Source organism: Enhydra lutris, unplaced genomic scaffold (assembly GCF_002288905.1).
Source record: "Enhydra lutris kenyoni isolate GAN:26980312 unplaced genomic scaffold, ASM228890v2 scaffoldscaffold1, whole genome shotgun sequence".
Taxonomy (NCBI): Eukaryota; Metazoa; Chordata; class Mammalia; order Carnivora; family Mustelidae; genus Enhydra; species Enhydra lutris.
Window position 1 is genome coordinate 51,869,112 of NW_019154085.1, and position 27,670 is coordinate 51,896,781.

General features: G+C 39.4%; 1 protein-coding gene across 1 annotated transcript; it reads right to left on the reverse strand.

Moving 5' to 3' along the window:
* Positions 1-3,420: 3,420 nt before the first annotated feature.
* LOC111138526 (reprimo, TP53 dependent G2 arrest mediator homolog) lies at positions 3,421-3,819 on the reverse strand. The gene has a single exon (XM_022492900.1). It carries the CDS (start codon positions 3,817-3,819, stop codon positions 3,490-3,492), a length of 330 nt encoding a protein of 109 aa, XP_022348608.1. The 3' UTR covers positions 3,421-3,489.
* Positions 3,820-27,670: the final 23,851 nt, after the last annotated feature.

A 27,670-nucleotide genomic window follows, 5' to 3' on the forward strand; every position in this document is an offset into this window, starting at 1 on the left:
GCTTTTACAGAAAGCCATCTCTCTCTCTCTCGGGGCTTCCCACTCATTACTGACCAAACAGTGGACTTCAGTGTGGGATGAGATAATCTGCCTGTTTGCATCTCTCCCTCCCAAATCCCAGTCTCTTAAGGCTGAAATTGTTTTCTTAGGTCGGACACAGAGAGTGACTTTTAAAGCTCACGTTCCTTTACAGCATGACTGTGGGAAAGGATAGATGCTCCATACACTCTGGACAGGATTAAGAAGTTTCATTTAATGTATTTGTTGGAATCAGAGAAAGCGCCAAAGGCAGTACGAGACAGGGAGTGGCGTGGGGCACGAGAAAGTGGTTGCCGTGTGGCCATCAGGGAATAGGGAGTGTAAAAAGCTTCTTGTACACATCACCTCATCTATAAAAACCAGAACCACTTGGCATCTCTCTAAGTAACAAATGGATCTAAGGGCTGTAGAGAAGAGTTGTTGGCAGGATATGGTCCCCAGGGCTACGATATTTTCAGACTGTGTGCCTTTCCCTATAATGCATAGATCATGGATAACAGAGCTCTGCTCACATATCTTGTTTTACCTGAAGACTAAATTTTGCAGGTTCTGGTTTGTCTGACAATCACCATTTCTGGGAATAAGAGAATAAATTTGGATGGTTGAGGCAAGAAGAAGCTAAATTTTCTTTTGAGCTACATGGAGGAGTAAAGAGGTGTAAAGAAGTATTAAGACAAACAAGCATGGAGGAGAGCATCATGATAGAGGAGACGCCCAGGCAACTCAGAGTTGCTTGGGCAGGCCCCTCTTTCAATTTTTAGGACTTTGGCTTTCAGTGGAAACGTCTGTTGTATACAAACAAGTGAAAATGGACCTGCAGGTCTGAAACAGTTCTGTGTCTGAAACTCACTGTAAACATGCACCTTATACCGCAGAGCACATAGCAAGATTCCTACAAACTCTAGCTGATTGGTTTTTGATCCCAAATCAATTTCCACCAGAACACTGAATTCACTGATGGGCTAATAAATCTGCAGGAAGAAGGAACCTTCAGCTGTGGTTGCAGCCACCAAAAAACGAACAAACAAACAAAAAACGGAGTTTATTTTTAACTGGTTTGTCCCAGGGTGAACTGGTTTTTCTGTCTTGTTTCTCTCTTTGAAATATGGAGGCAGCAGCTTCACTTGGTGCCACAGACACTGTCTACAAAATAAAAAGTCTCCATTTCCAGTCCACTCCATTAGCCAAAGTAAACTGTCTTCCGTGATTCACCCTTGAGTGCATGAGGACTCTGCGTCCCTCCCCAGATAGAGAAAACAAAAAACAAATAAGCAAACCCTTACCAGCTGAGAAGACAGGAACAACAGGCAAAACTTCAAAATCCTTTTTTTTTTTTCAGTCCTGAAACCTATCAGCATTCAAAAAACCATGTGACGTCATAATTCCTGATGAGATTTACACTGAGAGTTAAATAGACACTTAACAGTAGAGAGGATGTCAAAGGACACTCAAACCTTTTGATCCCAATCTTTGAGTCAAACGACCGTGTTTGCACCAGTTGTGTTTCTTCCTGAGTACATGAGACATCTTATTGTTAATTAATTGTTCTCAGTCTTCTGTCTGCTATTGTGAAGTCTTCCGTTGCTATGGCATGGTAGAGGATCCTTTATATTTTTGAAAATATTTAGGATCCCACCCCAAGTGTCAGTATGAACTGCTCCACACTTCTTATCAAGTTGAAGCCTGGAGTTGTTGTATTCTTTGGGTTATTTTCACAGTCACGGTTTTCTAGGCTCTTCTTGCTATCAGTGTTCAACTTCTAAAGTCCAAAATGCTCTTAGCACGAGCTGTAGCTCTACCCCAGCCCAGCCTTCCCTGAGTGGGTTTAACATACTCACCCCCGGCATTCAGGACCTTGGCTAACTCCTCTGAGCCTTTTTGCCTGGCCTGGGATTGGTAACTCCGGATTAAAAAGCAGGCCAAATCTTGCTTTTAATTTCACCATTGCTCTGGAAAATGTAATACGGCAAAGATAACGTATGTCATGTTTTAGCAACAGTGTTTTTAATTCTCCCAGGGAGAATTAGCATCCTTACATACTTTAGCAGCTACTTTTTCTCACATTTATTCATTAATTATCTATTTTGGAGCAGCACCCCGACGCCTTCTTGCTGACGTTGGTCAGGGGAAAGATGCCCTCCCTGAAGGCTGGCCAAGCCATCTCTTCCTCTCATTAGCGGTGTAACCCTGTGTTCCCGCTGGAGCCCAGCACGGAAGTGTCATCTTCCCGTGGGGGGCCTCCTGTTGTCCCGCCTGGCTCAGAGAGCTGAGCCTAAATGAAATATAAAATATTAACTGTTAGAGAAAACAAAGGATGCCGCCTCCAGCATGGCTCCTGTGCCTGAGGCCTGGCCACGTCTCACTAGTCCCTAGGCCTCTCCTTCTCACCCGCACCCTCACTCGTCTATGAGATCCACGAGTTGAACTGCAGCTCTCCAAAATGAATTCCCCCCCGCCCGTAACCCGACTCTTCAGGACCACGCGTTCCCTTCTGCCCGGAGCTCAGAATGACTACCAGGAAGCCAGGAGCAAAACACTTAAATGTTGCATTTATTAAGGAAATGTTAAATAAGAAAAAAAAAAAAAAAGTCAAACCGGTGTCATGAACGTCAAGAGCACTTCTGTGGCGTAAACCGTGCAGTCGTGAGCTACAAGTTCTATTCCAAGTCTTTGCCCCGGGGCTAATTAGGGCGTCAGCCTCCTCCCCCCCACCCCCCGCCCTACCACCCCCTAGTTGGAAATGCAATAAAAGAAACAAATCACCCGTTCAGCATTCGCAGGCTTTCCCCTCCCCCCACCCCTTCTCCCTGGATAACAAAACTCTAACCCCAGGCAGGCAAATAGGCCACTAGGGCAGCAAAGGACTTATCAAATATGTGTATTCAAGCAAACAAACACAAAATCCCTTAAAACAGCACAGTTACAATCAATCAAAGGTATTTATAGTCTCTCGCGCCAGGGCTGGGAGGAGCGGGAGATAATGGGCGCGAATCCGGACACTGATTTCTGTGTCCGCCTTAGTTCTGTTGCGTGGCGTGTACACCGGTCACTTTTCGGGCCACCAGGCAATCGGTGCCGCTGGGTCTCTCCCCTGCCCGCCCGCTCCACCTGCCCCGAGAGCGTGGCCCACCTGCGGGTGGAGAAGGGCCGTCGCCGGATCGGTCTCCCCGCATCCACGCCGGCGGCAGCTTCCAAAGTTCTGCGCCCTAATTGCCCTCTTCTTGCCACTTGCTGCTGAGTCCAGTCGGGGCCCTCTCCTCCTACTGCCAGGAATGGGGGCTTTCTGAGGGCGAGCGAGAAACGGGTCGCTTCATCCCGAAAGGCAAAAGTCGAGAGAAATGATTGACTCCGACAGGTTTGCTTCGCCCGGTCTCGGATGATGAGGGGGCGCGGCCCGGCCGGCTAAGTAGGGAGGCGTTGGGGCGGCTGCCGCGGCGGCGGGAGGGCCGGTCAGTAGGGCCCCACGACCACCGCTTCCACCTCTTTAGACGGTCTCCGGTCTTTCACCAGGAAGTTGATCATGCCCTCGGACTTGATGAGGAGGTTGCAGCCGAGGAAAAAGATGCCGAAGACCACGGTCAGGGAGAGCACGCACATGACCGCGATCTGCACCACGCGCATGATGTACAGGCTGCGCTCGTCCGGGCCGCCCTCGGCGAAGCCGTCGTCGGTCACCACCGACGCCTGGGTGCAGCAGCGCACGGCGCGCTCCAGCGCCTCGCTGCTGTTGGCCAGGAGCAGGCCGGCCACATCGGTCTGGTTGTCCAGCGCCGGGTTCATCGCGGGAGGCGGCGGGCGCCCGGGGAGGCGCGGGTCCGAGGGGTGGGAAGGCGGCGGACGCGGATCCGGAGCTGAGCGCTCACTTGGAGACTTGGCGCGCGCGGGGGCTGCTCGCTCTCTCCTTTCCCAAGTCCCCGGGTCGTGGGACTTCCCCAGGAGCCTTTCCGACACGCGCCGCAGCCTGGCTGGTCTGCGCCGTCTGCTCCTGCCAGGGCGGTGCTGGTTCCCGGCGCTCGCTCGACTGGGGGCTGTTGGAACTTGGCGGGGCTGGGCCAGCGGGGCCGTGGGAGGGGAGGCGCAGCGGCGGCGGCGGCCGGGCGGCTGCTCTGAGCGAACAGCGGCCCCTTCCGGCCGCGCCACCGCTCCGCGCCCGCGGCGGTTTGGAGGTGGGGGAAGCAAAGGAGCGAACCTCTTCCTTCCTCCTGCCTTTCTTGCTTCGCCTCTTTTTCACCTCCAAATACTAGGCAGAAGTCTGTACCTTTCTGTACCTTTCTGGCTAGATGGATGATTAAAGAGCTTCAGATGGAGGAGAGGTTGCGATCAGCTGAAAGTTTCCAAAGAACTGGGTCACACCAGCTCTGCGTGTCTCTTGCCTCCCGCCCCTCTCACCTCTGGGTGGATGAAAGTGGCGATGAATCGCAGGTGCCAGATGGTGCTGGGCGAATGCACGGGCCCGCCACATGTGTCTGATTCCGTCTTCCCTGCGACGGATTTCTGGTGGAGTAGGGATGATCTGGGAGTTAGTTTGTTTAAGTATGGATTTTAGAAAGAAAGAAAGCAGGGAAGGAGGGAAAGAAGGAAGTAGAAATAGGAGGGAGGAAGGAAAGAGGAAAAGGAGGAAGGAAGCCATTGGAAAATAGAATAAGGCAGGTTTTAGAGTGATTTTTGAGGCGAAGGAAGGGAGGGGGTAGTAAGGGGAAAGATATGCTCTTCTGAGGACTTTGTGTGGGAATGGTTGCCAGAGGCAAGATCACCTCTCCCATAAGGGTGGGAGGAGGGACAGAGTGGGCACTCTTATAATCTTGGTTGCAGATGAGTTTTTGGAGGTGCTTCCAGTGTTTTTCTCGGTTGGCAGTATATCAGTCGTTTTATGGCTCATCAATATCCATCACCTAGAACACCGGCCAACTGCGGCAAGCTCTCCCCACTATCCATAAACTGATGTATCGCATCGTAGTCATTTCGAACAAAGCTACAGATGTTTCAGGGGCCTGAGACTTCAGCCCATTATGATTTTGCTACAGGCTTCAGGAAAATGTTATAAACTTGTCAGATTGTTTCTTAAGCTCCAGAAGAACTCTTCTGTTGTTGTGTTTTGTTTTGTATTTCCCTTTTCTAATTCCTTTTTCCGCTCACCTTCCTCCTTCCCCTCTCCCTTACTCACTTCCTTTCTTCTTTCAACTGTATAAGGCGGAAACCAGTAACCTGACGCTCAGTCCAAACTTTTGGTAGAATACATTTACATTTCTGTTAAAGCATAATAGCTGTCTTGACATTTTCCCTTCTTTTCTCAATTCCATTCTTTTTGCTTGTTAAACGCTCTTGTTTCTCTCCCCAAACATCATTTATTCCATGTTGACAGATTTCCTTATTTTTTCTTACTACTTCATGACCACCATAACATAGAATGAACTATCTCCCGCAGTTAAGAGTTTTCAGTTTTTGGATGTTGATTATATATGAGCTTCAATAAGCCTAGATCCTTCTAAATAGCTATTTTTATTTCAGGTGTAGTTTCATAGCTGAAAATCTATATTTCTATCTATCTATAATAGATAGAAATATATCTATCTATAGATATATAGATAATCTATAATTCACCTGGTTTATGGCTCTAGTTTCTCATGATTTCATTAGCCTTGAGAAATGCTCCACTCCCAACAATTTCTTCTTTGGAAGAATGTATTATTAGGTGATTGGAAAAAACCTATTTAAATCTCACTATACAGTCAGTCTATCTTAGTTAAGATGAGTGATACTTAACAATAAAACAATGTATATGTGAAAAAATTACAGAAGAATTTAAGACATTATAAAGCAATACTATAATGAATTGTAAAGGCAAGTAGTAGAAATTTAGAAGAGCAAAAGGTAGAGAACAGAGGTCAACTTCCAGGGATGTTAACTTGCATAGGGTTGTATGTTTAGTAGAAGTTGAGTGAAATGGGTAGAGCTAGATAGTTCCTTCTTTACGTGACAAAACCAAATAGAATCATACAGCATATTTGTGAGGTCCAACATGGTAGGAGTTATAAAAAATGCCTTAAAATATCAATTGAATCATTATGAGGATTTGAGTGTGCTTATTGATATTAACTGTATTACCGTTTTAGTTAAAAACCAGTGTAAAAATGATCAAATCTCACAGTTCGGTGGGGGTTTGATATCATCAAACCTTTAGATTTGGGGATCACATTCTTACAAGAAATAACTTTCTTTTCTTTGGGCATTATCTACTAACCAGCTGCAAAATTGTGAGTAAGAGGAAAATAGTTGTTCCCACCAGTTAGTTCATCTTTGGGAATGTGGTTCTGTTTCCTTCATCTCCCTACTATCCTGCACACTCTGATTTTGTTGAATAAAATTATTTGCAGTATTTAGATGAAAACTACCTAAAACCTACTGGAAATATATATATATAAAATTATTAGGGAATCTAAGGGAATCCAGCTAGGCTGCTAGATACCGTTTTTTCTGCAGAAACTTATTTATCTTTCCATTTTGTGTTTTGAGTGAATATTTTTCTCTCAGCTTTACTCCTGTTATTCAGTTTCCTAGGAAAATCTTACAAATGTGGGGAGAAAAATCTTTCAAAAAGTGTGGATATAGAAAAACTTAATTTCTAGAAAAATAGATGGTGATATGAAATATTCACTTCAAATAAAAAGTTTTGGTACATAGAAAGACTCACTGTTATATTTATTTAACTAGTGCCCTCTTCTACTTCACCGGAAAAAGATTTGATTTTCAAAAAGTTAAATGTTCAGCACTTCACAATATACATGTTATACAAGGAAAGAAACGTGTTTATTCTCTCTAGAAAACATACCTATGACATATAGTAAGTTCTACAAAAATATTCTAGACTTATATTGATGGGCAGCTATCATCAGTAGTCACTAGATCTATAGACTGAATTGTCTCAATGTAGGACCAGACATTTTCAATGTCAAAAGCCTTTTCCTAGGTGCCTGCCTGGGTGGCTCAGTGGGTTAAAGCCTCTGCCTTCAGCTCAGGTCATGATCCCAGGGTCCTGGGATCGAGCCCCAAATTGGGCTCTCTACTCAGCAGGGAGCCTGCTTCCTCCTCTCTCTCTGCCTGCTTCTCTGCCTACTTGTGATCTCTGTCTATCAATTAAATAAATAAAGTCTTTAAAAAAGAAAAAAGCCTTTTCCTTTTTGTTTTCTATCTGCGTATATTATGAAAATAATAAGCAGACATTTTTCAGAAGAGCATATCAGACATAGAAAGGATTTTTGCTATTTGGGGACAAGGTTTTATACAAAATAAATTACATTATATGAGGAGTAAGAGCAAGCACTCATGTTCATTCATAACAGTAGACTTGGCACCTCGAACATAAGAAGCAAGCCAGATATAAGCAAAATATGTCCTCAAACCACAAGAATAGATATCATGAGAGCCAAATACCTAGAATCATATATTTTTACCCTTAGGATGACTCTCCAAATTCTCTCTCAAACCTTCTCAAACTTTTCACACAGTTTTAAACCACCCTTCCTTCCTTCCTTTCTTTCTTTTGTTCTTAAAGGATTTTATTTATTTATTTGACAGAGAGAGAGAGAGAGCACAAGCAGGGGGAATGAGGAGGGAGAAGCTGGTTCCCAGCTGAGTGGTGGGGGAGAGGGGTTGCTACACAAGGCTCTATGCAGGACTCTACCCCAGGATCCCGGGATCATGACCTGAGCCAGAGGCAGATGCTTAACTGATTAAACTACCCAAGTGCCCCTTAACTCTTTCTTTTTCTGTTTTTCTTAATAACAGGATGTCAGTATCAGCACATGGATAGAGAAGAGAAAATGACTAGAGGTAGGTACTCTGACGACACAAGGAGTAACACCAGAAAGAAAAGCAAAATAAAACATTGAACAACACCAACAATTTTTCTAAGAGTCTACAGTATTAGTTTGGGGACATTTAATATAGAGACAAACATTCTCAGTGGCTAGGAGTCTCACTAAATGTCTAAAGGAAAGGACTTTGAATCCGGCCATCTTCACTAACTAGCCGTGTGATCTTGGAGAAGTGTCTTTACCTCTGTGTACCTCATTTATTTTTCGGTGAAATGGAGATGATACTTTTCAGGATTCTGAAAGAATTGTTTCTCATCTGTGGAAAAAACTGAGGATAGCGTCTAGCTCAGTGCAATATCTCAAAGATATATTGTAATAGCTTCTGAGGAGGCATCAATGTGTATAAGTCACTATAAGAAAAACTTCAAAGTTTGTTTAATATTTCCCTTTCGAAGGCTGGAAATGAGTGATAGATTTTAGAAAGATTTCCACATGAAGTAATTGGTCTTGTTAAGTAAAGAAATTGTAAGGATGTGGAGGAATTAGAACTCTTGTAAATTGCTGGTGGGAATGTAAAATTGTACAACCTCCATGGAAAACAGTATGGCATTTCCTCAAAAACTTAAACACAGAATTGCTGTGTGATTCAGCAATTTCATTTCTAGGTATATGCCCCCAAAACTGAAGGCAGGGACTTGAACAAGTATTTGTATACGAATGTTCATAGCAGTATTATTCTCAGTATTCAAAAGGTAGAAACAACCCAGATGTCCATCAATGGATGAAGGGATTAAAAACAAAAAAGTGATATATGTACATGCAAAAAAACAATGAAATTCTGGTATGAGCTACAACACAGATGAACTTTGAAGAAATTATGCCAGATGAAATAAGCCAGACACAAAGGACAAATATTGTATGATTCCATTTATATTAGATACCTAGAATAGTCAACTTTATAGAGACAGAAAGTAGAACAGTGGCTACCAGCAACTGAGGGAGGAAGTAATGGGGAGTTATTGTTTAAGGAGTACAAAATTTCAGTTGGGGAAGAAGTTCTGGAGATGGATGGTGGTGTTGGTTGTACAACAGTGGGGATAGACTTACTAAGGCTGAGATGTATACTTGAAAATTGTTAAAATGATTAATTTTATATGATGTATATTTTACCAGAATAAAAATTCTAAATAGTTTAAATTATAGCTCATAGAAATATTATATAAATTTCTAAAATTCTGAAAAGTTAGACTATAACCCCTAAAAGTCATTCATCTCCCCATAGCTCAAAGATAGTGACCCTTAGTAATTTAGAACATGTTCTTCCTGTCTTTTTACTATGCTTATTTAACCTTAATCTTGACCATGCACAAATTATAATTTATACCTTACTCTTTCCCCTTAACTCTGTATTTTTCCATGACATTAAAAACTTGTCATTTGCACATTTTTAATGAGTGTATAGCACTTCATACCATTATTTATTATACCACTACCCTGTAACTGGGCAGTTACATTACTCTCAAATAGTTATTGAATCATTACAGATGAAGAACATTTTTGTTCACAAATGTCTTCTCTATTTAGATAACAAGAATTGGAAATTTACAAAATTGCAATTTTACTGAACATGTTATTATTTTTTAAAAAACAACACACAGCCAAATTGTTTGTAAAAAGGGTTGTACCAATCTTCACTCCCATTTGAAAAGCATATGAATACCAATTTATCATGTCTTCTAGAGTAGGCCTCCTCAACTTTAGCCACCTTTTAGAATTACCTAGAGAATTAAAAAAATTTTTTAATATCCAAATAGAAACCATAAGGGTTAAATCATAATCTCTTAGGTTAGGACCCAAGTATCTATATTTCTTAAATTCTCCCAGATGATTCAGTAGTCCAGCCATGGTTGAAAACCACTGCTTGGAATAATATTTTCAAGTTTGCCTTAAGATCACATAGAGTGGGGATGGGAAATTTCTGACTCCCAGGTCCTGCTGCAAGCCAGCTGAATCAGAGTTTCTGTAACATGGGGTACCTGGGTGGCTCAGTGGGTTAAGCCTCTGCCTTCGGCTCAGGTCATGATCCCAGGTCCTGGCATCAAGCCCCACATCGGGCTCTCTGCTCAGCAGGGAGCTTGCTTTCCCCTCTCTCCCGGCCTGCCACTCTGCCTACTTGTGATCTCCTTGTGATCTCTCTCTCTGTCCAAAAAATAAGTAAAAAAAAAAAAACTTAAAAAAAAAAAAAAGCATTTCTGTAACTTGTTTCCTGGTTCCAACCACTGGGACTCTGCTCTGGTGGGTCTTGAATGGGTTCTATGAATTTATATTTTTAGCAAGTACCCCAGGAAATGCTTTTCTTGAGCAGCGTGATTTTAAAAATAATCATTGCAAGTTTAATAAGGAAGAAAATGGTACTTTGAAATTGTATGGTCTCATTGTGGGGGATAATATTTTCACATATGTGTTGTAAAACTGCATATCTTACTCTCTAGTCTTTAGGTTCAGACTCAGGTCCTTTGTGTATTTCTCATTTGACATTTTATCATTTGTACTGATTTATTGACTTATAGTAAGCCTTCTTTATCAAATACATTAACCCTATATATGAAATATTTGTAAATATCTTTCCAGTTGATTGGCCTTTTAAGTTGGGTTATAATCTTCTTGGGTATATGGAATTTTCAGGCATCAACATTTTTACCTATGATTTCTTTCATTGCTTTATTTAATTTTTTTATTTTTTATTTTTATTTTTTTTTAAAGATTTTATTTATTTATTTGACAGAGATCACAAGTAGGCAGAGAGGCAGGCAGGGAGAGAGGAAGAAGCAGACTCCCCGCCTAGCAGAGAGCCCGATGCGGTGCTCGATCCCAGGACCCTGGGACCACGACTGGAGCCCAAGGCGGAGGCTTTAACCCACTGAGCCACCCAGGTGCCCCACTTTATTTAATTTTTTAAAAGGGGAAAGCTCATACTTATCATATCAGAGAAAGTTCTTTACCATAACCCCCTTCTTAGGGACAGGTCTCTAAAACAGCTGCTTTTGGCAGGTGGTTCATTGGGGAATGCACATTTCAACCTTGTTCTGCTTTAATCTTGTAGAAGCTCCTATAACATTTGCCAAGGCATCACACTGGGACGTGAAATCATTATAAACTCTTGTGTAAGTTTTTCATCTTATAAACAGTCTAGATATGCCATCATAAAATTAACAGTTCTCCTAATAAAATACAACATTTACATTTTATATCCAATATCAGCCAGGATTGCTCTCTCCTCCTCAATAAATGCCAGCTATAGGAAAGCTATTCTGAGTCTCAGATTATATAGATTATACATCCATGTACCGGAAGACATTTAGAAACAATTCACCCCCGGAGACCTTTCACATTCATTTTGTAAATTGCCTGGTTGATCTCACAAAAGAATGGGTGAACAGCGGATGGTGAAGGCTGATGGTACATTCACACTGGTGAACACATCTAAATTCTCATTTTCCTGGTCAGCCATAAAACCTCAGCATAGAGAAGGAAGTAAAATGAGATAAAATAAACTCGTACAAAATACAAAGTTAGGCCAACCCTATTAACACATGAAACCCACCTTGACTAAGTGAAATAAGCCAATCACGGGAGGACAAGAACTGTATGTATACGAGGTATCTAGAAGAGTCGAATTTACAGAAGTTATAAATACCATAGTAGTTGCCTGGGGTCAAGGCATGGGGAAACCAAGTTGTTCAATGGGTATAAAGTTTCAGTTAGGCTAGATGAGTAAGTCTGAGATATCCACCGTACAACACAGTGCCTACAGTTAGTGATATGGTAATGTGCACTTCAGAATTTGCTAAGTGGGTAGTTTTCATGTTAAGTGTTCTTACCACAAACCACAAACCAAAAAAATACAAAACGAAGGGATACAAGAAAACCCTGGGAGGTGTCTCTTACTGTGATTGTGGTGATGGTATCATGGGTGTTTTTTATATGCCCAAACTCATCAAACTGTATACACTAAATATGCCAGTTTTTTGTGATAGCAACTATACCTCAACAAAGTTTTGTTTTTCTTTTTTTAAAGAATGAATTAGTTGTCTGAAAGACAGAAAGAAGAATGTCTTCTAGAATTCACTGCAGAAGGAAAAGGACCTTGAAATGTTTTGCATTTTGGCCTCTGACTCTATTACAAAAAAATTATCTGGGATATCGTTCCCATTAGCAAAGCTAGTGTGTTCAGGAAGCTGTGGACTAAAAGGGGGCATTTTTTTTTTCTTTGCTTCTAAACTTAGGAAGTTTATCCTCATTCAGAATTTTATTTCTATGTTATTCTTTTTTATTTTTAAAGCATTTAAAAATATTTGCATTGTTTTATGTTTAACACAATGGTCTATCAGGAAAGTATTTTGGCATAAGATAAGTTTGCCCCTACCTTAAAGAGTTCATTAACAGGTAAATAATAATACTGACAAATTTTTAAAGTTTAAGAACCTAAATAGAGGATTTTAGGTATTGATTTCTTTACAATGGAAAATATGTAAACTGCCATTTTTAATGAAATATTCAGACCTTAGACTTCTAAGTATAGAGTATAAAGACTGCATCTGTCGAATTTATCCTTTGATTTTTGCATTGATTTTGTTAAAGGTAGTTCAGAAGAAAAGCAGCCAGCAATAAACAATAAAAATTAAACCAAGGGCCTGCCTCTTCCTCTTTTATTTAAATATACTCCCTGGATTCCTGTCCTGATGCCATCTGGTGACTGTCCACTTCTTTCTGTGGGAGGAGAGGGAAGATTGTCCTTGTGTTACACAGCTGACCTCTCTGAGTCAGAGCTCTCTTTCAACGCACAGGCACACAGAAGAATACAGGGAGTAGAGCCACTATGTTCTCCTCTGTTAATACCCTTTCACTGCTGTTGAAATAAAGGTCCAGGAAGAGCATGTAATAACTCAACCTCAAGTTTGATTAAAAAGCCCTGGTCACTGAACGTGCTGAGAAGTTTCCAGTATGATACATCATAGACCTAGACCATCTTATTTTTAGATGTGCAACATAGATGATTTTTGCCTCCATGAAGTGTTGGTCATTATTTCATCCTGATTCTCCGCCCACCCTTTAAAGTCTGCATGATTTAGATCATAAAGTGAAAAAGGCACCGAGCTGCATCAAGTTTTTAGAGCCACCGGGGCATTCCTTCCCACATTAAAGAAACAGAACTTGCACCAGCCTCAAAATGGGGTGAAGCAGGTGGCTGCAAGGGCACATGAGAGATGCAATTTCTCCAATTTCTCAGCTTCAGCTCAGTGAATCTGAGGCAGGAGTATATCTTCTGTTTCCATAGGACAAGCGTGCTGATGCCCTCAAATATTTATATTTAAAAATATGAAGGAGAAATTATCCTGGAAGTGAGGGAGGAAAAGAAGTCTTGCCCATAGCATGCTGAATTTAAAGTTGTCTGTTTGAACTCATGAAGATATGTGTCTTTGGCAAATTCATAGCACTATGTAGGGAAACGATTAAGGTCACCTGTTTTCAGATAAGAAGCAGAAGGGGTAGAGTTTTTGTATTTACTGATACTAGTGGCAACAAATAGTCCAACATTTACTATGTGCATATCTGTGATTCTGTGGTTGATAAATCTGTCTTTAAAGAGATAGATTTAAAGATAGATAGATAGGTAGATATCTAAAGATAGATATATAGAGAGATATCTTTAAAGAGATAAATCTATCTTTAAAGAGTTTTCAAAAGTCAATGTGATTAAAAAATTGGGCACAGGGACGCCTGGGTGGCTCAGTTGGTTAAGCAGCTGCCTTCGGCTCAGGTCATGATCCCAGCGTCCTGGGATCGAGTCCCACATCGGGCTCCTTGCTCATCAGGGAGCCTGCTTCTCCCTCTGCCTCTGCCTGCCATTCTGTCTGCCTGTGCTTGCTCTCTCTCCCTCTCTCTCTCTGACAAATAAATAAATAAAATCTTTAAAAAAAAATTGGGCACATCATCTATTAACATTACTGCTCAATTTCATTATCCATCAACCATTTCTCCTTGCCCTCCAAGATTTTTAGGACAAGTAATTAGCAAATTTTTTCAGGAACCGTTTATGGATCAATTTAGTGTACATAACACCATTTAGTGGTATAGAGCTTCTGTTAACTGAATGTTTGCGTCCCCCCAAAATCCATGTGCGAAATCCTAACCCCTCAAGTGATGGTATTAGGACGTGGGACCATCAGTGATTAAGTCATGAGAAGCCCATTCTCATGAATGAAATTAATACCCTTATAAAAGAGATCCCAAAGAGCTCTCTTGCCCCTTCCGTTCTGTGAGATTATATCAAGAATACGGCCATCTACGAACTGGGGACAGACTGTCACCAGGCACGGAATGTATTGGCAGCTTGATCTTGGACTTCCCAGCCTTCGGAACCATGAGAAATAAATGTTGTCTAAGCCACACAGTCTATGGTATTTTTGTTAGAGCAACCTGAAAGGAGTAAGACAAGAACCAAGAGAGGCAGTCTCTGTTCTCCAGTTACTGGGAAGGCAGACTGACAAGGAGATGACCATTGAAGGCCATGATGAATTCCACGGAAGATACAGGAAGAACAACTAATCCAGACTGGGGCATTGGGAGAGTGGTGGTGAGGACATGATACTGAACTGAGTCTGAAGGGTCCATCGAAGGGGACTGAACCAGAGGAAGCGCGCTGAATGGAGCAAGGTGTGAGGGAAGGTGTGTTTTACTTTCTTCATCTGCAAGTAGTTCTGTATTTTTGGAGTACTGATTACCACAAGATAGAGAACAATGAAGGGGTTTGTAGAGGCCAGACCATGAAAGGTTGTTCTTATTATCTTACGGAATTCGGATTTCCACTTGAAAGCTGTGAGGAGAAATGGAAGAGTTTGAAGCAACAAAAAGCCAGATTTGTACTTTGGAAAGAATCTCTGCATAAAGATAATTAAATTAAATTAAATTAAACCTCCTCAAAGAGTATAAAGTCCTGTGCCTTAGCTAGGAAATAAAGCTCATCAAAGATGCCTGGTGGCCCCATGACTCAGGGTGCTCCTCATTTCCAGAACTTCATTTTGTAATTCACTGGAGACAGTATCCAGAACATAAACATCCACATTCTGGTTCCTGTTTCTTCAGTCGTGCTGGACAGTTTTGTGAAAGAGGACATTGTCCCCACAGTGAATCTGACTGAAATGACCAGAGAAGGCATTTCCGCCCAGCGAACTTCAGTGCTTCCTCTGGGATGACCACGCTTCCTCTTACTGTGTGTCCCTGCATTCACCATGTCACATTCCAGCATAACTGAGCAGTGACTCTGAGTCCTTCTTGCTAGGATGCTCTTTTAGGCACTCCTTATCTCACAGCAAATATTCTACTTCAAGTGGAGTTTTTGTGATGCTTTGTTTTTTTTGTTGTTGTTGTTGTTGTTTTTGTTTTTTAAGGCTGCTGGGTACCTACTTTGACATCGATAGTCACCAACCAGCTCCATGTCCTATTCACTAATGGTGTCTGTCATGATGTGCCTAATGCCACAATCAACATAAGAATTCAGATATCTTTGGAGGACCTTGGTGGCTCAGTAGGTTAAGCATCCGACTCTTGATTTCAGCTTGGATCATGATATGGGTCACGAAATTGATCCCCATGTCAGGCTCCCCTCTCACTGGGGAGTCTGCTTCTCTTTCTTTCTCTCTCCCTCTGCCCCTCCCCCTGCTCATGCTCTCTGTCTCTAAAATAAATAAATGGATCTTTTTTTAAAAAGAATGCAGATATCTTTTCCAGATAGTGACTTTATTTCCTTTGGATTTATATATATCCTGAGGTAAGATTGCTGGATCATATGGTAGTTCTATTTTTAATTTTTTGAGGAACCTCCACACTGTTTTCCATAATGGCTATACCAATTTATATTCCTACTAACAGTGTACAAGGGTTCCTTTGTCTCCATATCCTTTCAACACATTTTTTCTTTGGACATTTTTTAAAGACTTATTTCTTTATTTTTAGAAAGAGGGAGTGTGTGTGCAGGCACAGCAGGAGGGATAAAGGAAGAGAGAGAGAGAATCTTAGACAGGGCTCAGTCTCAAGGACCCTGAGACCATGACCTGAGCCAAAACCAAGAGTCAGATGCTTGAACGACTGTGTGACCCAGGTGCCCCTGACTTGGATAATAACCATTCTAACATGTAAGAGATGACATCTCACTGTGGTTGTGATTTGCATTTCCCTGGTGATTAGTGATGTTGAGTACATTTTCACATGCTTCTGCCATTTGTATTGTCTATTCAGGTCCTTTGCCCATTTCTTAATGGGTTATTTATTTGCTATTGAGTTATATGAGTTCCTTGTATATTTTAGATATTAAACCTTAATCACATAAGTTGTTTACAAATATCTCTCCCATTCCAAAGTTGTCTTTTCATTTATTATTTCTTTCGTTGTGCAGAAGCTTTTTAATCTGTTGTGGTCCCATTGTTTTTGGCTTTGTTGCCTTTGCTTTTGGTATCAAATGCAAAAAATCATTGCTCCAACGAATGTCAGGGAGCGTACTGCCTCTGTTTTCTTCTAAAAATTTAGCCATTTCAAGGCCTTACATTTAAGTCCTTAATCTATTTTGAGATGATTTTTGTGTATGGTGTAAGATAGAGGCCAATTTTCATTCAAAATAGAACACATGACCTAGAAAATACTCTGGCATGCTTAAGAACTTGAGAAGGCAGAAGAACTATTACAAATCAATAGGAAGAAGGATGAGTTATAGACTAAATGGTGCTGGGAAAATTGTTTGGATTAAATGAAATCCATTAAGATTCCTATTCTATGTCATATATCAAAATAAATTCTATTCCATAAATAAGTCAATATCTAGGCTAAAATATAAATTGATTTCCCATAATAAAAGTAACAAAAACTGAATAAATAGCATTTGACTACAGTAACACTAAAAGAGTTTTTTTACTGCAATGCAATATAATTATTATAGAAGTTAATTTAAAAGAATAATTTTATAAGCAGTGGGGAAAACAGAATAATTTCCCTCAAAATATATTTGTGTCCTGATCCTTGGAAACTGTGACTATATTCTGTTTCATGGCAAAGGGGCAGGTTACAGGTAAAACTAAATTTGCTAACCAGTTGAATTTAGGAGGGGAGGATTATCTGGGTAGGAAATGTAATTGCCATGGCTGTAAGTGGGGAAGAGGGAGGCAGAAGAAGTCACAGTGATACAATCAGAGAAGAACCCTAATCATTGTTGCTGGCTTTGAAGACAGGGTAAGAGGGCCATGTGCCAAGGAATGTGCGTGGCCACTAGAAGCTAAAAAGGCAAGAAAATGCATTCTTCCTTAGAGCTTCTAGAAAAGAAAACAATCTTGCCAATACCATGATTTTAGCCCACTGAGACCTATTTTGTAGTTCAAAACTGTAAGTTAATAAATCTGTGTTGTTTTAAGCTGCTAATTGTGTTACAAGTTATTATAACATCCATAGAAAACTATGATCTAGAGAGAGTTTTCAAAATTATAAGAGAATATCACATACACATCTATGCAGATACATTTTAAAGGGTAGCTGATTTGTTAGGGAAACATAAATTATCAAAATTCACTTAAGAATAAAAAAACCCAGCAGGTTAGAAATCAGGTACTATATTAGAAAAATAATTTAAAATTTTACTCAAGAAAGATATTGGTCCCCTATCATGTTACTTATGAGCTAAGTCAGACTTTGAAGTAGCAAATGATCTCATGTTCTATAAATTGTGCGAGATCATAGATAAAGGTTGAGCTCCTCCTTAAACATTTGTATTTTGGAAATATGTTCTCACCCTGACACTCCAGCCTTAGAAGGACAATACCAACGATAAACCACAGACTAATCTCATTTATGAAAAAATGCAAAATTACAAAGAAAATATCTGTTAACTCAATCCACTAGTATCTTAATACTATACAGTACTCATGAAAGAAAAAGCCAGACAGGCATTTTAGAAAACTCAGAAACAGATCCAGATCATACTATGCTTATTTCTATATAAATTGAAAATTTCAATTCCAAATATGAATTTTATAATATATGGAGCTAGGAAAATGGGTTGTTTGGAGGAAAAATAAAATTCTAATTCCAGTTTAAAAATTAATTGTAAAAAGTGACTAAAATGGTAAACTACACATAAAGGAGGAAACATAAGTAAAATTTTAAGAGTTCAAAGGATTCTGGGAGGGTGATGCTGGTGGTTAAATAGTTTATGTATCTTATCAAATTCCCCCATTAAAACAGAAGCAATTAAAATATGAACATCTAACCCAAAGGCAGCATCTACAACAAAAAAAGGTGACAAAATATCCCCATTAACCCTAAATTCTAGGACAAACCACTAACAGCTATAAGACCAAGGTAGCATTAGCATCTGTGCAGGAAGTAGCAGAGGAAAGCAACAGGGCATCTGAAGGTCATGAGAATACCAAATCACCTAACAGGTACTCTTCCACAAGTTCAGTGTAGCAATTGGAGAAGATAAGCTAAGACTTTATGAATTGGTTTGCACAATCCAATAATGGGTGAGTACAAGTGGTCCACAGAAAAAACCAAAGGAGCTGGCAGGAAAGCCAGAGACCATGGGCTTAGATGCATCAACTAAATCTCTTTTCCCAAGAGGGAATAGAAAATGAATTGAGCAGAACAACAAAGAAACAAAGGAAACAATGTTTGTGCCAAAGTGGAGGAAGTAGCAGAGCTAGGATACTCAAAAATTAAGCTGCAACTATATTGCCCCAATTGATATTTATAGAATACTACCCATAATAAGTATAGAATACACTTTTTTAGTGCATGTGATACATTCATTAAGATAGACCATATGCTGGGCTCTGAAACTGGTTTCATTAAATATAAAACTATTCAAATATTATAGAACATATTTTCTGGTCATAGGATAATTCAGTTATAATGAAATATCTAGAGAAACCCCAAATACTTGGAACTTGAACAAGCAGCTTTTAAATAATCATTTGTAAATGGAAAAACACTAAGAAAATGAAATTTTCAAACTAAATGATAATGAGAAAACAATGTATCAAAATATGTGGGATACAGCAAAAGTACTGTCGAGGGGGGACACTTTAATGCTATTAAAATGCTATTAGAGGGGCGTCTGGGTGGCTCAGTGGGTTAAAGCCTCTGCCTTCAGCTCAGGTCATGATCCCAGGGTCCTGGGATCGAGCCCTGCATCGGGCTCTCTGCTTGTCGGGAGCCTGCTTCCCCTCCCCTCTCTCTGCCTGCCTCTCTGCCTGCTTGTGATCTCTGTCTGTCAAATAAATACAAATAAAAATATATATATATTAAGATGCTATTAGAAAAGATGGGTCCAAAACAAATGACCTACAGTTCTATCAGAAGAAGTTAGAAGAATAAGAGCAAAATAAGCCCCAAATAAGTAGAAGTCAGGAGAGAATAACGCTAAGAGCAGAAATCAATGAAATAGAAAGCAGAAGGAAAATTTAACACAGAAATCTGGTTCTTTGAAGATATCAACAAAATTGACAAATCCCAAGCAAAAATAATCACTGTTTTGGTAAGAGATGGGGGAGAAATTTAGCAATGTTAGAAATGAAAAAATCTGGGGTGCCTGGGTGGCTCTGCCCATTAAACGGCCGCCTTCAGCTCAGTTCATGATCCCAGGGTGCTGGGATGGAGCCCCACATTGGGCTCCCTGCTCGGCGGGGAGTTTACTTCTCTCTCTCTCCCTCTGCCTGCCACTCCCCCTGCTTGTGCTCTCTCTCTGTGTAAAATAAATAAATAAAATCTTAAAAAAATAAATGAAAAAATCCTACAAATATTAAAAGAAAAATAATAAAATATTAACAGGTTTTATTCCAAAAAAATTTTTTTAAGATTTTATTTGTTTGTTTGTTTTAGAGATAGTGCATGCAAGTGAAAGAGCACAAGCAGGAGGAGCAACAGAAGGAGAGGGAGAAGCAGGCTCCCTACTGAGCCGGGATCCTGACATGGGGCTCAACCTCAGGACCCTGAGATCATGACCTGAGCCAAAGTCAGATGCTTAACTGACTGAACCACCAGGTGCCCCTTATTCCAAAATTTTTACAACTTAAATGAAATGTACAAAATCTTTGACAAATACAACTTGTCAAAAATTGACACAATATGAAACAGAAAATCTTCCTAGGTCTATATCTACCAAAAGTGAATTTATTATTGTTATTTTTTGAGATAGAGAGAGTGCGTTGGGTGGGGAGAGGAAGAGGGAGAGGGACAGAGAGAATCTTGAGCAGCTCCATGTCCAATGCAGAGCCCCACTCTGGGCTCCATCTCAGCACCCCGAGATCATGACCTGAGCCAAAATCAAGATTTGAACCCACCGAGCCACTCTGGCATCCCTAGAAGTCAATTTTTTAAATCAAAAGAACTTCTCACCCACAAAATGTCAGATGATTTCACTGGTGAATTCTATCACAATTTAAAGAGGAACTAAAACCTATCTTATACAAAATCTTTCAGCAAATAGAAGGAAATAAAGAGGGAACATTTCCCAATTCATTTTATAAGGCCAACATAATCCAATGCTGAAACCTGACAAGACATTACAAAAATTAAATTACAGACTAATATTCCTTATAAACATAGATGAAAAAATCATTAATAAAATATCAGTAAATCCAAGTCAAGAATATACACAATGGAAAATATATTGGGTCAAGTAGAGTTATCATCCCAGGAATGAAAGCTTGGTTTTAAAATTTAAAATGTCATTGTAGTTCACCAGGATAATAGAATAAGAGAGACCAACATATTATTTTGAGAGTTGCATTAAAAGTACTTAATAAAATATGTGTGGAATTGCCAGTTTCTAATAAAAACTCTCAGAAACTAGACATAAAAGGGTACTTTGTCAAATTGATACATGACATTTACAAAAAGCTTATAGTCAACCCTCTTGTGAACATTGTTCCCTATAACTGGAAACAAGACCTGCATGTACTCTCATGACTTCTATTCAATATTGTAATGCAAAATTGTAATAGCAATTTTAGCTATTGTAGTAAAGCAAGAAAAATAATAAAAGTTATAAAGTTCACAAAGAAAGAAGTAAAACTATTTCTTTTAGCAGATGAATTGTTTAGTTTTATAAGAGCAGAGAATTTTAAAAACAAGTACTAGAAACAATAAGTGAATTTTATAAGATCAGAGGATCAAGGGTTAATATACAAAAAACAAACTTTTGTGTACTAGCAACAAACAATACTTAAGGATAATTTTAACAAAGATGAACAAGATCTCTTTACTTAAAAGCACTGAGCATCATTGAGAGAATTTTAAAAGGCCTAATAAATGAACAGATATACCACATTCGTGCATTTGAATTCTCAGTATTATTAAAATGGCACTTTCTCTAAATTTATAAATATATATTCAATACAATTCCAACAAGAATTTCCCAGACACTTGTAAAATACAAACTGATGATTCTAAACAACCAAGAATACTCAAAACAATTTAAAAAGAGAACAAATTTAGTGGACATACACGATCTTAGGTATGGTATTGGCAGAAGGGTAGACATAAAGAACAACAGAACAAAATAGAGAGTCTAGAAATAGATCCATATGAATTGATTTTCAACAAATGCTCCAGATGAACATGGTAGAAAAAGAAAAGTTTTCAAGAAGTTGTTGCTGGGCAGCTGGATAAATTTTATCCAATTTATAAATTATATGAGGAAAGGCAAATATTGAACCTTACTTTGTAATATACAAAAAAACTAACAAGAAATAGTTTATTGATCTAAATGTAAAAAATAAAATCACAACATTTACAAAAGAAAATATAGGAGAGAAATCTTTGTGACCTTGATGTAAGCAAAGAATTCTTTGGAAACACACTAAAAACATAAGCCACAAATGAGAGAAAAATGTTACATTGGACTTTATCCAAATTTAAAATTTTTACTCTCTGAAAAACACCTTGAACAAAACAAAAATGTAACATAATGGGAGAAAATACACATATCTAAAATATATAAATACTCTTACAAGTTGATTATAAGAAGTCTAGAAGAAAGCTAATAAAAATAGAGAAAAATTTTAATAGACACTCCTCAAGAAAAATAGACAAATGACCAACAAATTCAATGGAAGAAGATTCTTAAGATCTCAGTTGGGACGATTCAAATTAAAATCACAATAAGATATCACTAGACAGCCTAATCAGTCATGTCACAAAACAGATACAATTTTACTTCTTTTCCTGATTATTTGGCTTTCATTTTCTTTCTTTTCCTTCATTGGAATGGCTAAAATTTAAAAGATGGAAAATAGTCTTGATGAAGAAGAAGACAACTAGAACTCTGAACGTGCACCACCAGTAGGACTGTACCATGTTGCAACTACTTTAGAAATAGTTTGGCACTTTGTGAAAGTGTTGGACACTCTCCTACGATAGGACTAATCTCTTCTGATCCTTGGCATTTACCCAAGCCAATGAAACGCTTATTCACAAAAAGAGACTAATCCAAGAGTACTAAGTTGCTTAAGTCATTGTAGCCCAAACCTAAAAACAATCCTAATTTCCACCAAGATATGAATGCATAAATAATTTTTTCTATGCCTACAACAGAACACTTTTCAGAAAACAAAACAAAAAACACCATGAAACCTGTTGTTGCTAACAACAAATTGGGCAAATCTCAAAATGCTAAGTGAAAAAAAACCCAAAGAGTACATAATAATTAATTTTATTTATACACAATTCTAGAGAATGAATAATACCAAAAAAAAAAAAAAAAAAAACCAAACCAAACCAAACCAAAACAACAACAACAACAACAAAAAACGGAACAATGATTTCCTGAGGCCAGGAGGGACTGATGGAATGCAAAGGGGACATCCAGAATCTTTCGTTTCTGTCAGCAATGGTGTGTTTCTGTGTATATACATTTGTCAAAACTCACCAAAGGCTGATTTGAGAGGAGCAATGGACTTCCACTGAGGAAAAAGTTAGTGTCAAGTTAACGTTGGAGGGAGGGAGCCAGGAAAATAAATATCCTGACCTCACTTTTCTTCCTCTCTTGGTCTTTTGCCAGGTAAAGCTCCCATTGACTCAACTGACGGGAAACCAGAGGTTCTGGCAGCCCTGTTCCTGTTGTCCATATAAATCAGTCTGCAGCAGAAGAAAGCAAAGTGGAGAAGGGCTTGGAGTGGAACTTTATGGGGCAAATGGAAGATGCCTAGCACTGATCAACCACCGATGTTCAGACAATATTTTAGAGTTTGACTCACCTCAAGCTTCACTAACAGCCTCTATTGCAAGACATAGCACCATCCTATTTTCTTTAGCTCACCAAGCTCACATAAACTATGGTTTCTCCTAGGAGAATGCTTCTCTGAGCCTTTTTGACAGACCCCTTAGGGGTAGAGGGGAATCAATATTTAACCATCAGGAAATCTGGGAGCATAGCTTAAAATTTACACTGCATATGAAATTTCTTCCAGGTTTCTTTTGGTTTGTTTCAGCTAAATAATTGATATGAGTTTTGAACTATACTGCATAAAATGTTTGTTTTTTCTTAAATTGAAATTAATTGCAAGAAGGAAAAACAAACTTTAAAAAAAAGATCTTAGCTCTTTAGAGTTTTTTCAGATCTGTCAATTTCCAGTAATTAAGTAAAAATAAGATCACTTTTTTTCCCCCCTGGAATCTATATGATATTAAAAGCCATAAATCTTAAATCTTCACATTTCTCTCATCCCTTGCCATGTCTTCTACTGCTTTGCAGTAGAACTCTGTTCAGTGAGATGCTGGTATTCCCTAAGATGGTATCACTAGTTAAATAAGACATGATAGGTACTCCATTTCCCTTTTAGAAACTTATAATCCACATTCAAATATTAGAAGCTGAGGAATTCTGCATTGAAAACAAGCCTGTTGATTTTTTTTTTTTTTTAAGATTTATTTATTTATTTGACAGACAGAGATCACAAGTAGTCAGAGAGAGGAGGAAGCAGGCTCCCGGCTGAGCAGAGAGCCGAATGCGGGGCTCGATCCCAAGGACCCTGGGATCATGACCTGAGCTGAAAGCAGAGGCTTTAACTCACTGAGCCACCCAGGTGCCCCCAGCCTGTTGATTTTTTTAAATAGCCAAATATTTCTCAAACTTGCTTGACCATGGAATTCTTTTCTGCTGAACACCTATTTACATCTCTAAATATTTACATCATTAAATTCAATAGATAAATGTCACTCTAGGCTAAGGAAGAACAAGAAATAAACAGCTGCAAATGTTTATATTCATATATGAGTTTTTCAAATGAAGATTTGCTCTATTTCTTTTGGGGCTGATGTTCATTGCCTGAATCCTTCATGAGTCTCTTTATGTTCCCACAATTTTTGTTTATAACTTCATGTTTAGACCTCCTGGTGCCTGCTTATGTTTGACACATAGAGAATATTTTGTAACTATGCTGAATTTGAAACACGTTAAATTCATTCCCTCATTTTTATTTTCTTCCAATCTCTCCCAGTATCATTTAACAGAGAGACCATTATTTACTCATCAAATGCAAACATTTCTGTTTGATATTAGAATTTGAGTTGATGATGGAAAGAAAACCTACAGTATTTTCTAGTTTAATGTGTCAAGAATTTGTTTTTATGGATACGATTGACCAAATACAAGCAAAGGTGCCTACTTTTTGGGAAACATACCTCGAGATTATTTTGTACCTTTGCTATCTTGCTTATAAGGATTGTAAAGAAATAGATGAAATTATAGCCCGTATTTCAGGTCACGCAGTGACATCTAGTGTGTGTAGAGACAGCTTGCTGTGTTCATACATCTCTGTGACTCTCGAAAGAATTTTTCTCCTTTGTTTTAATCTTTAAGGATTTTTGTCCTAAAATTGTAAAATAAAGGAGTAATAACCTTTGCTTATATTTAAGAGCTTGCAACTGTTGTGAATAATTAGATTAATGCACAGGCAGTACAGAAAAGCCTGGATAAACTATTTACAGATATTTTGCAAGTAAATTGAGTACATGGAGCTTGTCAAAAGTATTGTTCTAGAATATCATTTAGTTGTTAACATGTAAATAAGAGGTATCAAATTTCAGCAGCATGCAACATTTAACTCTGTGTATGTGTATGTATGTGTGTGTGAGAGAGAGAGAGAGATCTTAGTTTAGCCAAGGGATGGGCTAACTATGAGTAACTAATTACTACTATTTTTTTTTAAGATTTTATTTATTTATTAGAGAGAGAGCAGCAGAAGCAGAAGGAGAAGGACACTCCCCCCTGAGCAGAGAGCCCAAGGAGGAACTGGATCCGAGGACCCTGGGATCATGACCTGAGCGAACCAAAGGTAGATGCTTAGCAGACTAAGCCCCCCAGGCTCTCTAATTGCTATTATTGTCTTCCTCTCTCTAGTTATAACGTGCAAAGCTTTAGCCCCTAAGAGAGTCTCAGAATTGGCCTTTTTTGGCTCTGTGGATTTTAAAGTTTTTCAAGAAGTCCAGCTTCATGTCAGCAATGGGGGAATGGGGGAGGAGGGGTGGGGTTCTGCTTGTAATTTAAAATATTTAGTTCAGGTACAGAACTGAATTTGGCCTTTAGTGAGACTTAGTTTTTTTACGCTCAAAATACATTTTGATGTCATTTTCCCCTTGCACTATGTTGTTTGATTTTACTTACCTGATGAATGTTTTGGTGCCCATACTAGGATTTATCTCTCTGGAGCCGTGGCCCCTTAGGGTCTCAGAGAATTTAGAAAAGAGACAGAGTATTTCAATGCAAGCAGAAAATGTTCCAGCCTCAGGGTGACTCAGAGAATGCAGATCTCACAATGATTTATTTTAAGCCACAGTATTGCAATATTTTTAGTCTTGTCCCAATTTCACTTTCCCACCCAAATCGAAGGGATAATTCTAATGAAAGGGGCAAGGGGAAAGGTTTCCGAGGTATATATTGTTTCCAAAAGCCTTATCTTGTCCTTTGATGTTCCATTATTTACAATAGCACCACAGAAATTATGGCCAGAAGCCTTAGCTCCCCAGCTTGACTCAAATATTCAGCAAGTGATTACTGAGTATCTTTAACATGCCAAGAACCAATCTGTGCTTAAAGATCCTGTCCTCAAGGAGCTTGTGTTTGGTTCGGGGAGATAAAAAACAAACACATATAAAGCAAAGAAAGGTAATACTGAGTATAGGTAGGGAGGTGTTATTTTACATCAGTTGGCCTAGGAAGGACCATGGTGATGAGACAACATGAGTCAGGGGAGTTACTTGGAAGAATGTTCCAGGCAGATGGAATGCCAAGTACAAAAGCAAGAGTGTATCTGGCACGCTTCAGAACAGTACAATACCTGATTTGCTAGAGTGGAAACAGTAAGAGAGAGAATGGAAGGAGCAGGGAGTCATATCATGAAGAAAGTTCAGGGAACTGGTGCCATTGGGCAGTTCTTAGCAGTGGGGTAACATGATCTAAATAACGCTGTGAAAGGATCACTCTGCTGTCCTGGTGAAGAGTAGCAGCGAGAAGACCAGATATGAACCATAGTAATAATGCAGAGAAAAAAGATAAGAGCTCAAGTCGGAGCTTAACATTGAAAGTGGTGAGATAAGCAATCAGATTCTGGATTTATTTTGAAGCAGAGCTGGTTGACGATTTGGAGACGAGACATAAAGGAAAGAGAGTCATAATGATGACTCCAAGATAACAACATTTACTCTGTGGGGGTCCATGTAGCCGTAGAGATAGACTCGCTACTTTCTGAGATGGGGATGAAAGCAGAAGGACATGTGAACTTGGGAAAAGGAGATTAGACATCCCAAAGCAGGCGACAACACGGAGTTACAAATGGAATTCCAGAGTTTAGGAGAAAGGTGTGGGCTGAAGATAACATTTAGAAGACACCAGGTATTGAAGGATCTGAAGCTGAGATTGGATGGGATCACCTAGGGAAGTGCAGATGGAAAAGGTTCAAGGTCAGAGACAAGCCCTGAGGCACTCCTGTGTTTACTGAGGTACTTCTCACCCGGGCTGCACATTGGAATCACCCCTGGACATTTAACAAAATTGCCTAAACCTCTCACCTTGCCCCCAGAGATTCTGATTTAATTAGTCTAGTTGAGACCTGGGCATTAATGCATTTTAAAAGTTCACTGGATGATTCTTTCTTTTTTTTTTTCTTTTTGGAGTATCATTGGAATATCATTGACATACAGTGTTACATTAGTCTCAGATGTACAACGTAGTGATTGAACAAGTTTATGCATTATGCTGTGCTCAGCACAAGTGTAGCTCCCATCCATCCCCACACAGTGGTACTACAATACCCTTGGCTGTGTTCTCCAGGCTGCATTTTCTGTAACTGGAAGCCTGTATCTCCCCCTCCCCTTCGCCAGTTTTGCCCAGACCTTCATGCCCCTCCCTCTGGCAACAAACAGTTTGTTCTCTGTATTTATGGGTCTGTTTCTGCTTGGCTTGTTTTATTTATTTATTTATTTTTAGAGCCCACTTCTAAGCGAAATCAATGGTATTTGATAAGGTCTATCGTATGGTCTTTCCCTGACTTATTTCACTTAGCATAATACCCTCTAAGTTCATCCACGTTGTTGTAAGTGGCAACAGGTGATTCTTACGTGCATCCTGAATTGAAAATCACTGGTCTAGAAGCTGGAGGGAGTGGAGTGTTTCAGCAAAGGAAAGGGAAACAGTGTGGTTAGTGAGACAAGAGGCAGATAAGAGATCTGTGTTACAGATTTCAACTGAAGAATATGGTTCAAGCTGGAGAGGC